This window comes from Saccopteryx bilineata, chromosome 3, assembly GCF_036850765.1.
Source record: "Saccopteryx bilineata isolate mSacBil1 chromosome 3, mSacBil1_pri_phased_curated, whole genome shotgun sequence".
NCBI classification, from domain to species: domain Eukaryota; kingdom Metazoa; phylum Chordata; class Mammalia; order Chiroptera; family Emballonuridae; genus Saccopteryx; species Saccopteryx bilineata.
The window spans coordinates 278,169,620-278,183,620 of record NC_089492.1 but is presented as its reverse complement, the minus strand read 5'-3'; the positions used below and the strand labels follow the sequence as shown (position 1 = coordinate 278,183,620).

The following is a 14,001-nucleotide window of genomic DNA, read 5'->3' as shown; positions in this document are numbered from 1 at the left end:
AGCCCCTCAGGAGGAAGGTTTGACTGAGCTAGGGGACACGATTCCTCAGCCTTGGGCAGAGAACAAAGCCCAATCAAACAGATCTGGGTTCAAATCTGCACTTTGCCACAGCCCAGCTGAGCAGCCTGGGGCAAATAGGACCTCTCTTCTCTGTGCCTGGTTTACTCCTCTGAGAAATGGCTCCAGGCAGCCCCGCCTCCCAGAGCTGTGGGGAGAGGACCTGGAGTCCCTGAGTGGAGAGTGTCCTGCTTAGGGCATGGCGCAAAGTGGGCCCTCAGGGACAGGAGTCCCTGAACCGGCACTGACCAGGGTGGGATTCCAGGGCCCAGCAGGGCAGGCTGGGACAACCTCGCTGATTCAGACCGGCTGGGGGATGGGGAGCATCTGACTCCACTAAAAGCCGCAATTAGAGCCCAATTTGAAGAAACGCTGTGTTAGTTCTTCCCAGGGCAGATGTGATTATAGGCTCAGAGCTCAACTGTTACTAACACAATGACACAGAGAGGCCCCTTCCAGGGAATGGCAGGATGTCCAGCCCCGCTCTCTTGCTGTACAACTGGGGAAACTGAGGCCCCAAGCAGAAGGGGACAAGTTCTAGCTCACACTCAGGGTAGATGGGGCCAGGCCCGAGCCCTGCCTCCTGATGACCGCTCCAAACTCGGTCTCCACTTCTTGCTTGTCCCTGAAGGATTTATTACTGAATTTAGAAGCTAGAGGCACTTTGAAGAAGCCGACGTTCTTTGAAAAGGAAGGAAGGGAGCTGCCATGGCTGGAGCTCCGAGAGGAAGTGAGACCTGCCAGGACAGCCTCGCTGTGACACAGGCCATGGAGCCAGGGCCTTGAGGCCAGCTGCCCACTCCCTGCCCAACCCACAGGGGCCTTGAAACGATATGGATAATCATCATCATCATCATCATTACAACGGCTCTGCCTCTGAAGTGCTCACTGTGGGAGGGCATCGGCTCACATTCTCACGGTGATCCTGCGAGGGGGCTGCCTGTGTCCCCCTCCCCCCACCGCTGTCGGAAGGGGGTCAGTCAGTGCTTTGCCCAAGGCCAAGCAAGGAGTCAGGTGTGTTCCTGTTAGGAGTAGATGAGGAGCTGAGGTCCTTTTGTATAGGTGCAGAGCGGGGTCATCTCAGCGAGTGGTGACAGCGGGAGTCAGCAAGTGAATGGGTGAGTAAATGAATGGTCAGTTTCAGGGACTCTGCCCTTGGGGAGGTATGGGAGGACACAGGCCTCTCCCTCCTTACCCCTTCCAGGGAGACCCCTAAGAATAATGGCCCGCGGGAAAAGGCCCATCTTACCTCCCTCGCAAACAAGGATCCCCAACTTTCTGGGCCCCAGAAATCCCCTGGCTGTCCAGATGCCCCCCCCCGCACAGAGCACTGAGACTATGTCTTGGGCCTGCACCCCCATCTTAGTCACAACCAATTTTCCAATGCCAGAAGCCAGAGGTCAAACTGCCCTAGCCCCCGCCCCCACCCACGCCCTTGCCCAGACAGAACGCCCCACTGGAACTGGGGTCCCAGGATAGAGTGGAATAAGGAAAAAGCTGGCCGCCTCTCTTCATCCCCTTGTTCCTCCCCTCCCCTCCCCTCCCCTCTGCAGGTCACCTTGGGGAGCCGCTGGGTTGGAGGCAACCTTCACTCCCATTGATTCCAAGGAGCTTGGGAGGTAGGGTGTTGGAACCCCTGCTGGCCAAGTGGCCCCCCACCACTGTGGGGAGGGGTAGGGGAGGTTCTTCATTCATTCAACAAATATTTATGAAGTCCTATTATGTACTGGACCCTGGGTTAGGTATGGGGCTCAACAGAGAACACACACAAACCCTCCCTCCTGACGTTTATGGTTCCCCTGAGGAGGGGACTGGTGTCTGTGTGTCATGTGCCCATCCATGCTCCCAGGGACTGTCCCCTTCCCCAGGAAGCTGACAGCTCCCTGTGGGCAGGAGCTGTGCCGTCCCCATCAGCCCGATTTCCCCAGGGCAGGGTTGTGACACCCCCACCAGGCTGAGGCTGCTGACAAACCTCTCGGCGTACTCCAGAGCCTCCCTGGACAGGGCTGCCAGATCAAATATAGGGTCCCCAGTTAAACTTGAATTTTGGAAAAACAAGGAATAATTTTTAGTTTAAGTATACCTCATGTAATATTTGGGACATACTTAAACTAAAAATTATTCCTTGTTTATCTGAAATTCAAGCTTAACTGGGCATCGTGTGTTTCTACTTGCTAAATCTGGCAACCCTACCCCGGAGCTCATTCCTTCTTCTGTCACCTGGCCTGACCAGATGGCCCAGGTCAGGCCTGGACACGGGCCCTGCCGGCTCAGTTGTAGCTCTTGTTGGCCCCCAGGACTGCTGTCCTCCCCCACCCTGCCCTACCTGCAACCCTGACACCCGTCCCTACCTGGCACCCACAGCCCAGCCTATGGCCCATCAGGAATGCTGCTAGGCCTCTGCGTGATGGACCCAGGGAGAGGGAGACAGGGCCACGGCTGCAAAGGACTGCATGCGTCAGAGACTGAGAGGCAGAGACACAGAGATAGAGGGACACAGAGAGTGAGCAGATGGAGACAGTGGGAGAGAGCCAAGACAGAGAGACAGAGAGCTCAAGGAGCCCACTAGGGTTTGCTCTGAGTGGACTGTGGCAGATGCTGGGCCCTGGGGCCCTAGGCCCTGGACAGGCAGGCCCTGGGAGGCAGCTTGGGGTCTCCGGCACTGGCGGTCAGGGGTGGGCATCCTCCCCAGCCCCTGCCCTTACCCTGCCTCCCAGGGACAAACATAAGGACATTCATGGCTTCCCAGAAGGGCCCATGGGCAGCCAGAGTGGCTTTTAAAATTAGCCTTGCTAACCAGATCTGGTTATTTCAGGAGGCTCCGTCCCTGGCTGTCCCCTTGGCAGGGCGGGTGCAGGGAGGGACCTCCACATTCCAGGGTCCCTGGTGAAGCACCCCTGTGGCCTGAGCAGCAGAAAACATCCAGGTCCCCGTCCCCTGGAACTGGGCGGGCCTGCGCCTGTGGCTGTCTCTTTGGCAAGGTGGCCCCAGAGTTAGCCATGGATGTCCGGGGACAACCCAGCTGCTGGGGGACAGGGCAGGACCCCTCCTATTGGGCATGGGTTCTATACCAGGTACTTTAGAGGCCATGACAGCCTCTTCACAGAAATAGGGCTTTGTTCCCATTTTACAGGTGAGGAAACTGAGACCTGGAGGGACAGGTTCCAGCTCTAAGCCAAGGAGGTGAGGATGCCAGGTTAGCCAAGTGCCCAAGTTCCTCCATGGGAGGCCTCTTGCCTCCTGCGTCTGGAGAAACCTCTGGCTGCCGTTGCCACCACCGGAGTTATTTCCAAGAGGAGTCCAGCGCTTCCCGGAACCTGCGGCCCCCCGCCCAAGCCCTAATTCCAGCCTCAGGGCAGTGTCCTGGCCCGCCCTCCCACCTCAGAGCCAGGGTGAGCACGGAGCTGGCGTGGGCACAAGAGAAACATCCCTGGAGGCTTTGATCCCAGAGGCCGAACTGGTCCCCAGCCTCCCCCAGCCCCACCTTGGAGCCGAGAGGAGGGGTGGGGGTCTAGGCTGAACCCAGCCCGAAGGCCTGCAGACAGGGTCTGGCACAACTGGGGGCAGAAGCAGGTTCAGCTCACCAAGCTGCCCCTGCATCTGCCACAACAGACCCCAGAGCTCGGGCTCAGCTGTGGGTCAGAGCTGTAGGGTGGGGGACAGCGCAAAGGAATACAAGTGGGGCTGCCTGAATATTTTTATAAAAGATCATCACCCCCCACTCCCACCCACATAAAATTGGGAAGCTGAGGCTCAGGGAAGCAACAATTGTCCATCGCCAAACCTCAGGTCAGACGTCTGTGCCTGGTGGCACCAGATACTTCATCCTCCACGCTGAGCGCTGACCCTACACCCTCTGATGTGGGTTATGGATGTGGTCCTCAACCCTGGCTCATCACCACCACCACCATCAACACACACACACTTTTTGGAGCCCACCATGGGCCAGGGCCATACCAAGAACTTAATGAAGTATCACCTCACTCAATCCTCACATCAGGGTACCAACCAAGGTCAGAACTGTTAGCATTCCCACTGTACAGATGAGGAAACTGAGGCCCAGAGAGTCAAAGTAATAGAGCTAGGAGCTGAATGACCTCAGAGCCAAGCTCTTGACCTGGGTGCTAAACTGTACCTGCTAACCCTTTAAGGGGGGATGGGAGGGACAAGTGAGGGGCTAAGGAAGAGATTCTGAAGTCAGGACCTGGGAAGGGGCAGGAGGGTTAGAGAACAGGGGTGAGGATGACTAGGGGAGGGGGTTGGGGTTTGGAGGGTACCCAGTGAGCCCAAGGCAGCCTAGAGTCAAACTTAATGTTGAGGGGAGAGCTGGAGATTGGTGTGGGTCAGCCTCTGGGTGGCCCCGGACATCTGCGAGTCAGAGAAGGTCCCTGCCAGGAACAGCATGGCAGCCCCTGGGGTGCCCTCAGCATCGTCCTGGGGAGGTGTGGGGGCTGGTGGCGCGGAGCGGCAGGGTGGCTGCGCGGCTGTCAGGAAGGCCAGGGCGTGGTGGATCCCTGGAACACAGTTCCGTGCCTCCCCCCAAGCCCAGTGTCCTCCACTCTCCCATGCTCCCCCCTTCATTCACCCAACACCCAGGCTGGTCCCTTGAGAGCCTACTTGACTCCCCCCTCGGTTCCATATCCCACCAGGCCCTTCATCCTGATGCCCAGGCCTTCTAACCCCTTCCAGGGTCCTCCTGGCCGCCCTCTGTCCCCAACAGCCTCCTCGGCCCTCCCCTCCCTGCCCTGCCACTGCCCAGTCTCCACCAGAAGCCCGTTTCTCTTGCATAGCACCTCCTGTTTTAACGTCTCCATGCCTCCCTGTTGCCCTCAGCATAAAGCCCTAACCCCCTTGGTCTGGCATTCCAGGCCATGTGGCCTCTAGCCTCATCTCTCCCCATCTCCCTGTCCCCTCAGTCATCACATTCCATCATTCAGAAAGTTTGCCACCTCTCCGATTCCAAGCACTCTCCCCTCCATCTTTGCAGTCCCCTCGCCCAAAGATACTTTTCTAAACCTTTCCAGGAGGCTCAGGCACCACTGCTCCAGTCTTCCCCACACCCCACTCACGGAGGCGGCCCCCCTACTTGTGCACACCGGTCACTCATCACCCTTTATTCTAACTGCTCTGCACCATGAGCTCCTCCCCAAGCTGGACGGATTCATCCCTAACTGTCCCAGTAGGCGATCCCTTGGCGTCCCCTGGTGGCCACATAGGGAAAATTCTTGGGCTTCGCTGAGCTTGAGTAGAAGGAAGTTGATCGTTGAGCACCCACTGTATGGCAGACATACAGCAAACTCTTGGGAAGGGTACCACTGCTCCCATTTTACAGAAGTGGAAACTGAGGCTCAGAGAGCCTAGTAAGTTTCCCAATGCTACCCAGGTAGCAGATATGCCAGAACTCAAAGCTGGGTTGGCCCTATTCAATGCCACATCCTTCCCCTGTGAAGGGGACAGACAGGGTGGAGGGAGGAACAGCACCCTGAGAAGGAAGCTACAGCTGGTACTATAGTTACAAAGCCCGCAGTTTGGCCTTGGAGGTGCTCTAGACCCGACTGGGAGGTTGGGGAGACAGGCCTCCTCTCCACCTTGGTACCAATGACACCTGTCTGGGGTCAAGTTGGACAGGTTTCACGCAAAGCCAGGTGCAACTCGGGGTACAATAGCGATAAATAGAATTTATTTTGTACAACTGTTACCAACATACACATGGCCACGGGGGCTTCCCACATGGGCGCTGGGGCGGGAAGGCTGGCCTTTGGCGTGGTGCCTAAAAAGTGTGGACAGACACACAAGAATGTAGACTCACAGCAGATATGCCTAGCTGTCCCCTCCATGGGAGTAGAGGGTTGCAAAGGTGAGACCTGTAACTCTAGGCCAGCCAAGACCCCTAAGCCTGGAGTGCCCAGAGCATGGATGGCAGGGGTGAGGCTGGGGGGCTGGCCGAGGGCCGGTAGGTTCCCCTCCCTCCCGCAAGGGGTCACTGTCTGTCATGTGGAGGCAGTGAACAGGGCATTGGCATATCTATGGTAGAGCTTGAGGGTCCAGGACAGGGAACAGGTGTAGCCAGCTCCCTGCCCCTCAGCCCACCTGGGGGCCCCAGGGACCCCAAGGAGCAGGGAAGGGTGACAGGAGGCCCCTGGGAGGACAGGCCCCCATTCTGCGGCAGGTGCATGGAATCACAGTCTTCTGTAAGCTCTGAAATAATCCTGTCCCTCTGGAGCAGAGGCGCCCACAGAGGGAGAGCCCAGAGACACAGCAGAACCCACACTGGAGCCAGGACCCAGGGCTCCCAACCCAGTGCTCATCCCGTCACTTCTCACATCCTGCTGCCTGAAGGCTCTGTGCACTGAGGCGTCTCAGCCCCCCTCTGTCTTACTCCCCCTGAGTCTAGAGGGGCACCAAAGTGTGTGGGGACAATCCAGGCCTGGAGTCTTACTGCAACTGACTACTCCTAGCCCCAGCCTGGCCCCCAGCCCGGAGTGGGGGGCGGGAGTGAGGATGGTGCCAGCAGCTTCCTCACTCCCAGGTATGGATGGCTCTGCCCCGCAGAGACAGCCCGGATGGTGGGCCCAGGGGAGGGTTGGGGAGACAGGGGGCAGCCCACAGGCTGGTGGCGGCCTTGGGGGCAGAGGTCCCATTTGCCTGGATTTGACACAGCATCTTCACCTTGTGCTTCTCCGGCCTCATCTGCAGGGTGAGAGGAGATGGAGACGCCGCGAAGCAGGGACAGGGCCCACGCTCGGCGTTCCGGGACTGGGACCTCCATCCCACTGGGAATCCCCCAGAGCCCTTCCTCTTCCTCCCAGCAGCGCCCAAGCCCCTTTCAGACTCCCATCAAGTCCTCCCAGCAACTCTGGAGCAGAGGTGAGGCAGCATTTATTAGCCCCATTGCACAGATGAAGAAACTGAGGCAGAGAGAAGCCAATGGTCTGCCCAAGTCTCCCAGTACCTGAGTGGCAGAGGATTCAAACCCAGATATAAAGCTCTCAGCCCAGAGAGGGGACAGAAACAGGAAGGAGTTGGCCCACCCCACTACCCACTACCCACTCCCCTCCCTACCCACCAAACAAGAGCTGAGGGCTGGGTCTGACCTGCTCAGGCACCTTCCAGGGGGAACCTGGCTAACAGCCCTGCACAGACAGAACGGCGGCGAGGCAGAGGACAGGACAGATGGCAACGTGGAGCAGAAGACACAGGCGAGCAGAAGTCACTGGCTGTGCCCAGGCCAGACGAGCCCAACCCTCCTGGCCTAGGGGGACCTCTCGGTCCCGTCCCGTCCCTCGGTCCCCTGAGGCTGCACGTACCAGCTGGGGTGTGTGCTGCTCAGCTGCTTCCAGCTGGATCTTGATCTCCGGACACGCAGGCTCCCCCGACTTGCTGGCGTCTGGGTGGGGTGACCGCGAGGGGCCTGGGAAGGGGGGCAGGAGGGAGCCACCTCACTGGCCGCGGGGAGGCACCAGGGAGACGGGCATGGATGGGTGGTCGGCACTGGCTGGTGCTCCCCAACATCGCCAAGTCCCTCCCCCAGGGACCCTACCCTGACTCCCTTCTTTACCTCCAAAACCCCTTCAGAAGCCACCAGCCCTCCAAGCCACCCAATCATCTTAGGCTGAATGATGAGACACCCACTGTCCCCTGTGTCACATACGCAGCAGCTGGGGCATGAGAAGTGCCCCCTGTCCCCAGCCCTGTCCCCCTCCCACCATTAGAATGGCCCTACTTAGTGGGGGAGCTGCCCCTGGCGTGCTACCTGGGGAGCTGCCCCCACTCGTGGTGCTGACGCTGTCTTCCAGCCACGTGCTGTAGATGAAGGAGTCCCGCTTGTGGGGAGTCCCTGAGGATGAGACGCTCTCCTGGGGTGGGGGGAGGAGAGGAAGAGGGAGGGTGGTCATCCACAACACTGGCTGGCTCGCCTCCCCCTCCAAGTCACCTTTGTCCTGTTTCAATCCACAACACCCCACACACCCCGCCTCCCTGCAAAAAGGATGGGGCCCAGCAATGTCTGCCCCAGGGAGATCACAGGAGGACAGCGTGGGAACAGGCACACACCACAAACTCCTATTCCTTCACTCAACATCCCCTGATTTCTCCTGGGCCAAGCCACTGAGAGACATCAGGCATGATCCTTGCCCTCAGAGACCTCAGAGTATAGGAGGCGAGACAGACTGTGAAGAGAATATTAGAATGCTAGACTCCAGGCCCCACTGGACAGGAAATGGGTCTGCACTGTTCCCTGCTACACTGTTCCCTGTTCCCTGCAGCTGCAGCATCTGGAACAGAACCTGGCAAGGAACGGCTGCCCACTGAAGGTGTGTTGGATGCAAAATGACAAAATGGTGCTAAGGGCAAAGTCCAGGGGTCTGTGAGAGCAGAAAGAGGGGCTCCCAACCTACCCTGGGACCAGAAAGTCAGGGGAGGCTTACAAAAGGTGATGTGAGGCTGAGGGTAGGGAGAACTCAGTCAGACAAAGGGGGAGCAGGAGGCAGTCAAGTGTGCCAGAGAAAATGGCACGTGCAAAGGCCCAGAGGTGGAGGAAGCCTGGTATGTTTGGGGGACTGCAAAGGAGTGCAGAATGGCTGAAGTGGTAAGAGATGAGGCTGAGGAGGGAGGGGAGGAGGGAGAGTAGAAGGAGAGAAGGAGGGAGAAGAGGAGGGAGAGGAGGGAAGGGAGGAGGGGAAGAGGAAAAGGAAGGGGAGGAGGGAGAGGAAAGAGAGGAGGGGGAAGAGGAGGAGGGAGGACTAGATCTTCAAATGTCTTAGAGATAGGGCTCTCAGAGAAGAGCACTGGGGAACATGGAAGGCTTCAGAGTCAGGGAGGTTTCACCTGCATTATTCTTTTGGGCTGGGTCCCCTGATCATATCTCAGCCACACCCAGGTTCATGCTTCTACCCAAAGATTCTCCAGGGTCCAAGGAGCCCCCCTTCAGGGCCACTGTGGAGTGTCCCCACTCCCTGGGCGTCTCACCAGGCCTGTGTCGTCCCCGTCCACACCCTCCGTCTCCTCCACCACACTGGCGAAGCTGCTGGCGCTGGATGAGGAGCGGGAGGAGTCCTTCAGCACTTCTGCTCTCTGGGCTGCTGTCTCCGCTCTGCCACAGACAGCACCGCGTCAGCCAGCATCAGCCCAGGGGCCTCCTGGCCAAGACCCAGGTCCCCTGCCCTCAGCGTGCCCAGCACCTCTGTGGTCGCTGTATAGCTCCCTAGGCCTCTGAGCGTCCCCCTGCCATTGTCCTTCCTAATACATGGATCTGGTCATGTTCCTCCCCTGCTCAACGCCCTCTCAGGGCTCCCCAATGCCCAGATAAAGTCCAATGTCCTTGGCTTGGTGCTCAATAGTAACTGTTAAGACTACCACCTAGTGCACATTTGCTTTGCTCCAGGCACTATTCTAAGTGCTTTTACCTGAATTATCTTATTATTAGACCCATCTTACAGATGAAGAGATGTCAAAGCACAAAGAGGGTAGGCACACAACTCGAAGACACCCAGCTGTAGGTGGGAGAACAGATAGGACTAGGCCTGCGAACTCCACAGCCCGCTTAGTCCTCGCACTATTCTGTTCCATGCTCAGGCCCTTGTCTCCTGCCAGGAGTCTTAGTCTTTCCCTAAAATCCCAAAAAGCGAATTCATCTTTCAGAAATCAGCCAAGGGCTCCCTATTCAGGGAGGCCCTCCCTGACTCGTCCTCCCATGGCAGGGTGACCCTCCCTGCTCTGGTCCTGCATGCCTTGTCTCTTGCCATCCCTCTCACCCTTTCCTGCTTCTGTTCACCTACCTGATTCTTCATCCTCGGCTGAGTCCTCTCGATGCTCCCAGAGCCAGAGGGGGCTCAGCCCAGAGAGGGCTCAGCTGACAAGCGCTGAATGGAGGGGCAGCCTGCTTGCGGGCCTTCCTGCTTCCATTCCTGCCCCTGCTGCAGCCCCTGCATGTGAGCCTGGCCCCTCACTTGCTCGGCTCCAATGCACTACCCTTCTTCTATCCTGCAAGCATGCCTCAGGGCCTTTGCACTGGCTGTGCTTCCTACCTGGAACCCTCTTTCCTCTGGACTGACTCTTCACTCAGCTCTCAATTCAAACCTCACCCTTTAGTTGATATCTTGCCTGAGCACCCCCTAATTCCTCCCACCCGATCATCCATCATCGCACCCCTGCCTTGTTTTCCTCAGACTGTAACTATCTAGAAATAGCTTATTAGGCTATGTGACACTAGGTTGTCACTCCATGAATGCCCAGGTCACCACTGTGTTACAGAGCTTGGTGGTGGGTGGGTGTCAAAGGACCTGAGAGAGTGTCCAGGTCCCCAACACCCTAGTGTGGCAGAGTCAATGTTCCCTGATGCCCCAGGCCCAGGCAGGGAGGGAAAAATGAGCCCACCACTCCCAAGTCCCTGTCCCAGAAAACCCCCAGCCCCAACCTGTTCTTGGTCGTTGGCATCTCTGGGGAGCTCTGAGTGGAGGAGTTCTCCGACTTGGGCTCCTGTGAGACGTGCCCACTATCTGGGGTCTTCTGGCCAGCCGGGGGGCTTTCCCTGCAGGGCACACAGGGGAAGCGGGGGATTCAGCACCAGGCCTGGCATCAGGGTAGAATGAGTCCCAGGTGGTAAGAGAAGGTCATGGGGGCATACCCTGCCTCATACCCACACCCTGCATCCTCAGGGCCAACCCAGAGCAGCCCTGCAGCTACGCGGCTGGCCTGGCAGGTGCCACAGAGCACCTACATGAGACAGGACACCCCCAAGTTCTCCTCTCCATAGAAGGAGGTGTATCTGCTCCTGTCAGGGATCGGGAAATGGGAGTCCAGAGATGGAAGGGAAACTGCCCAGGGATGCAGTGCTAGGACATACCAAAGCCAAGACTTGAACCCAGGATTTGCAGGATTTGGGGCTCTTGTGGTCACGAGGGCGGTGCCAGCACCATTCCTGAGCCTCAGTGCACCTGCTGCCCCTCTTCCAGTGCATTGCACCGCTCCCACACCACCCTATGACACTGGCTGTGTTCTCAGCCTCATTTTCCAGATTGAGACCATGAGGCTCAGAGAGGTATAGTAACTTTCTCAAGGTCACACTGCCCCATGTGGGAAAGAGGAGAGTCACAGCCAAGAACTAACCTTGGCTTCCCAGGGGCTTCCCTCCGCTGATATGGCCTACCACCACCCCTGCCCACGCAGATGCACGCACAGACCCCCAACACTAACCCCAAATCCCAGCTCTGCCCCATACTGCTGAGCCCATGGACCCACAGCATCCTGATGTGCAAGGTGGGACCCCCAGGGAGCCAGAGGGACTGCTGAGTAGATGAAAGCATTTCACGTTAGGTGCTAAGCTGGCCTGGTGCCTGGCACACAGCAGGGACCTGACCGTATAGCTGTCACCAGTGGGGGACAATGGGGCAAAGGGTAGGCACTCCCTCCTGCCTGCTTTGCTTTGCTTTGCCAATGAGTAGGGGTCAGGGATGGGGTCAGAGGAGACACGGCTACCCACCTTTTCTCCTGCACCTCCTGGATGTTCTCGATGCCGATGGCGCTGCTGCGGCGTGAGCCGAATGGGCCTGACTTCTTCCTCGTGGGGCTCTTCCCAGGGACAATCAGTGACTGTGGGGAGAGGCCCCCAACTCAGTGCCCACCTCCCCTGGGAGTCCTGGTGCCCCCCCACGCCACCCTGAGCCTTGCTGCTCCAGGCCCTGAAGCAGAGGCAATGAGCAAGAAAGAATAAGAGAGAATGTGCATCTCCAGGGAGAGCCCCCCACCGTTACAGAGGGACACAGCCCAGTGAGGGCGAGCCCCCCCCCAGATCACACAGCAAGGCCTGGCCTGAGGGGGCTGGCAGCCACTCCAGCTGGGATGGGAGAGGCCAAGTCCTCACAATGGCTGCCCCCTCTCCACCCCCAGGGCTTCTGGGTCCTGTGGCTTAAGGGCAGTGGGGAGAGAATGAGGTAGCAACCCAAGTCCCTCCCCCATGCCAGCCCTCTCCACCTCAGTCTCCAAACTGGCCGGGGAGGCTCTGGGCCAGCAGTTGACAGGTATCCCCCAGTTTCCACATACAGAGAAGCATGCCCCCATCTTCTCTGGGGAATCAGGAAGGTGGGCCCAGGGAGACGTAGGGCAGGAACCCCCAGGGTGGTTCATGGTGGGGGGGGTCAGGGCAGAGGAGAGGATGGAGCTCCATGCAGAACTGGCGATATTGGGGGACGTGCGGCTGGACATAGGGTTTTGGGTACCAGATCCTGGCAGGGCCTGGGCCAGGGTCCTAGCGGCCAGGGCAGGGCCAGAAGCCCCTGGCAGGGGCACTGGCTCTGGCACAGGTACCAGGCCCCAAAGCAGGTGCTGAGTGCCTTCAGAGCTGCCAGCACTCCAACCCGCACGCCCCTGGGCCTGTCCCAGGGGAAGGGGGCAACGTCCCCAATATGGCCTCCGTCCTGAGAGCGAGCGAGAGCAGCGCGTGCAGGCGGCCTTCAGAGCCGGTGGCCCCGCGGGCGACAACCTCTTCCACGGTTCCTATGCCTATGGCACTGCCCCGGCGTCCGAATCTACTCGCACTTTTCCCAGGAATAAGCAATGACTGGCAAGCAGCAGAGGGAAGGGCAGAGACAGACAGACATAGAGAAAGTCAGAGACGGACAGAGATGGCGGGAGGGGAGACCCAGAGAGGTGAGACAGGGAATGAGAGAGGGAAAGAAAGAAGAGAGTGGGGCAGGGCGGGAGTGGGAGAGAGAAAGACAAGGCCGGGGGAGAGGGAGGAGAGAAGAGGTGGGAGGAGAGACAGGACAGAGGAGAGAGCGATTGACAGACAGATGGTTATACAGAAACGGGACAACGGGAGGAGCCCATGGGAGGGGCAGAGTGGGGATACAGACAGACACAGAGACGGGCCCAGGGAGGAGACAGACAGAAAGGGAAGGAAGGGGGAGGCAAAAAGGAAAAAGCAAGGGAGAGAACAGTGGGAGGGAGGAGGAGGAGGAGAGGGAGAAAAAAGACAGGTACCAGAGGACAGAGGAAATACAAACATGGAAGAAGGTAGAGAGAGGCCAAGGAGAGGAGAGGGGAGAGAGAAAGGGAAGGAAAAACAAGGAAAGAGAGTGGAAGGAAAAGGCAGCAACATGAAGAGAGGGGAGAGTTGTGCAAAAACAAAAACAGAAATGGGTCTGGTTACTGCCATGGTGGGTGCTGCTGGCCTGGCCCTGTCTCTGGGGCCCCCTACAGCCACCCACAGGAGGCTGGGCCACTGTGGAAGGGAGTGGCTTGTCAATCTGGCTTGAGGGGAGGGTGGGCTTGTGTCTCCAATGACATTGGGCTTGGTGACTGCTGGACAGCCAAGGACCCAGCTTGTGCCCTGGCCAGGCCTGATCATGGGGCAGGGGCTGGGATGGGAGATCCATCTCACCACAAGTGACACAGCCTCACAGCACAGGGCTTGGCATGCAGCAGGACAGTCAATAAATGAGGGATGGAGGCGTGGAGGGGTGGAGGGGTGGAGGGGTGGAAGCATGGAGGGGTAGAGGGATGAAAGGGTGGAGGGATGGAGGGGTGGAGGCATGAAGGGATGGAGGCATGAAGGGATGGAGGCATGAAGGGATGGAGGGGTGGAAGGATAAGGAAGGAGGATGGATGGAGAGGGGGAGCAGAGCAGAGCAGTGAGTGCAGCGTTGGGGGTGGCTATGAGGCGGCGGAAAGCAGAGATAGGCCCACAATTGAAGGCCTTACCCATCTGTGTGTCCAGCACACCCCCTGAGTATTAGTAGTAGCAGAATCCCACAGAGCCCAGCAGGCAGTTAAGTAATCACACAGTAGGTGCTCACTCAGCAGGTGCTCAAACAGAAGCCCAATTCCTGACACACAATAGGTAGCCACAGCCACACAGGACCTGGCACAGAGTAGGTGCTCACACAGCAGCCTAGGGCCAGGCACACAGAGTAGGTGCTCACAGAGTACATGCTCACTTAAACAGCT

At 58.4% G+C, this 14,001-nt stretch overlaps 1 protein-coding gene across 4 annotated transcripts in view; it reads right to left on the bottom strand.

Moving 5' to 3' along the window:
- Positions 1 to 5,715: 5,715 nt before the first annotated feature.
- RAP1GAP (RAP1 GTPase activating protein) overlaps positions 5,716 to 14,001 on the bottom strand; it is a 50,559-nt gene continuing 42,273 nt past the window's right edge. The window contains exons 18-25 of one of the 4 annotated variants that reach the window (XR_010730501.1): positions 12,536 to 12,613; positions 11,537 to 11,646; positions 10,472 to 10,585; positions 9,025 to 9,148; positions 7,811 to 7,913; positions 7,365 to 7,499; positions 7,152 to 7,190; positions 6,613 to 6,747 (exon numbers count right to left, since the gene is read on the bottom strand). Coding sequence is in view for 3 of the 4 variants with exons in the window: in XM_066270186.1 (XP_066126283.1) it covers positions 6,577 to 6,747; positions 7,365 to 7,468; positions 7,811 to 7,913; positions 9,025 to 9,148; positions 10,472 to 10,585; positions 11,537 to 11,646; positions 12,536 to 12,613 (804 nt within the window). In the remaining variant the exon portion in view is untranslated. Of the gene's footprint in view, positions 6,748 to 7,151; positions 7,191 to 7,364; positions 7,500 to 7,810; positions 7,914 to 9,024; positions 9,149 to 10,471; positions 10,586 to 11,536; positions 11,647 to 12,535; positions 12,614 to 14,001 lie in introns of all 4 variants that reach the window. The other 3 variants (XM_066270188.1, XM_066270186.1, XM_066270187.1) reach the window with 3 other exon arrangements.